General features: G+C 34.9%; 1 protein-coding gene across 1 annotated transcript; it reads right to left on the reverse strand.

The window, feature by feature from the left end:
• Positions 1 to 686: 686 nt before the first annotated feature.
• LOC106758580 lies at positions 687 to 1070 on the reverse strand. The gene has a single exon (XM_014641507.1). It carries the CDS (start codon positions 1068 to 1070, stop codon positions 687 to 689), a length of 384 nt encoding a protein of 127 aa, XP_014496993.1.
• Positions 1071 to 1832: the final 762 nt, after the last annotated feature.

The following is a 1832-nucleotide window of genomic DNA, read 5'->3' on the forward strand; positions in this document are numbered from 1 at the left end:
TAGTTTTTTATATTAGTAAGGAATCAAGCATTGTTGGTCATGTGGTTGGAAGCCCCAAAATCAAAGTACCATGGGGAAGAGGAGTTACCTGATAATCCCAAAGCAGAAAAAGCTGAAATTATCATTTGTTGAACCATTTCAGGGGTCAAAGTTGGAGCATCAGTAGTAGCATTTGGATGGACAGGTGCGGGATTGGCAGATCTGTTGGGAATAGAAGAAACAGTCGTGGTTGTAAAAGCTGTTGCAGGTCGTCGTGGTGGCCTTATTGGGCATTCCTTAATAATATGACCATCCTTTTTACAATAGTCGCAGAATTTTTTCGGACAGGTTAAAGCATAATGGCCAAATCGCTTGCAACTAAAGTATTGAATAGTACTCATGTCATGGCGTCGTGACTTCTCTTGTGCCACGTATGCGACTAGAACAGTAGATAGTCTTTGGTCTTCAATAATGGACTGTGTAAGAAGACGTTGTTCTTCACGTAACAACTTATTGAGACATGCATCCAACGATGGGACAGGATCTCTATGCATGAGATTGGACTGGATACCTTCAAAGTCAGATCGCAATTTCATAAGAAATTGGTCACGTTTAGTAATCTCAAGAATTGTTTGTACGGAACTGAGACCTTCGGAAGGCAAGTTTGCATAAACTATATCAGTGTCTTCAGCCCAAAGGTTCATGAATTAAGAGTAAAAATCAGAGATGGAGAGACTATCTTGTTTAAAATTAGCGATGTTGTGCTCAAGTTGGAATCGACGAGCTGCATTATTTTGGCTATAAATTTTCTTTAGGTAAGACCACATTGTGCTTGCAGTCTTGTAAGGACGAAGATTCAGGACAATGTTCGAATCCACGGAACTTAGGATCCAGGCCATGACTTGAGCATCTTTGATGGCCCACTTAGCATAAGCGACCTTATCTTTGTCTTTGTCAGGAGCAGGAGTGTTGCCATCAACATGACCCCACAAATCTTTTCTGGTGACAAAAATCTCGAATTGGAATGCCCAAGCGGAGTAGTTTTTTTCGTTATGGCGAACGAACAAGACATCATATTTTTTGGAAGCCATGGAGCTAGAAAAAATAGAGACGGGAAGATTCGAGAATCAAAAGTTCAAAAATCGAAAGTTGAGAGTCGAGAGTCGAGAACACGAGACTGAAAAAACGCAAACTAGGTTTGAGAATCGTAACCTAGACTGATACCATGTTAAATTTAGAAAGAATTGAGCCAGAAAACTGTTTCCTCTCTTGCTGGAGAACTTTCATATATATACAAATAATTACAATCTGTCAAGCTAATTTTCAGCCCACAAAATAAGCTAAATTGTCATATACATTTACTACAACTAATTATCCTAATTAAGAGAATAACAGTTACAAATAAATATATAATTGTATATCTTTATCATTTATTTTGTTGACAATTATAACTTAACATAAAGTAAATATTCGGTCAAGTCCGTGAAAACTTTACTTCTTAATATGATTAAGAAATTGAGTTTGGATTGATATCATTTAACTATTTGTTGTTTAACTATTTGTTTGTAGAGTGCATTATATAAAATAATAGATAGATAAGATCTTTGTTAAAAATGGTCACACACGAAAAGAAAAAAAAATTACTAAAAATGATGATGATTTATTGTAGGAAAACAGATGTAAGTATATGTTGATATTGGTTTAATTAGATTTTTGCAACATCTCAAAATTTGAAAATTTAAAACCATTAAACATATAAATCACATATAACTTATTTAGATGCATATTTAGTATATGTTTATAATATTGCATATTTCAAGTGTGAGTTTTTTCGCACATTGAATAGGAATAAG

The sequence above is a fragment of the Vigna radiata genome, chromosome 1 (genome assembly GCF_000741045.1).
Source record: "Vigna radiata var. radiata cultivar VC1973A chromosome 1, Vradiata_ver6, whole genome shotgun sequence".
NCBI lineage: Eukaryota > Viridiplantae > Streptophyta > Magnoliopsida > Fabales > Fabaceae > Vigna > Vigna radiata.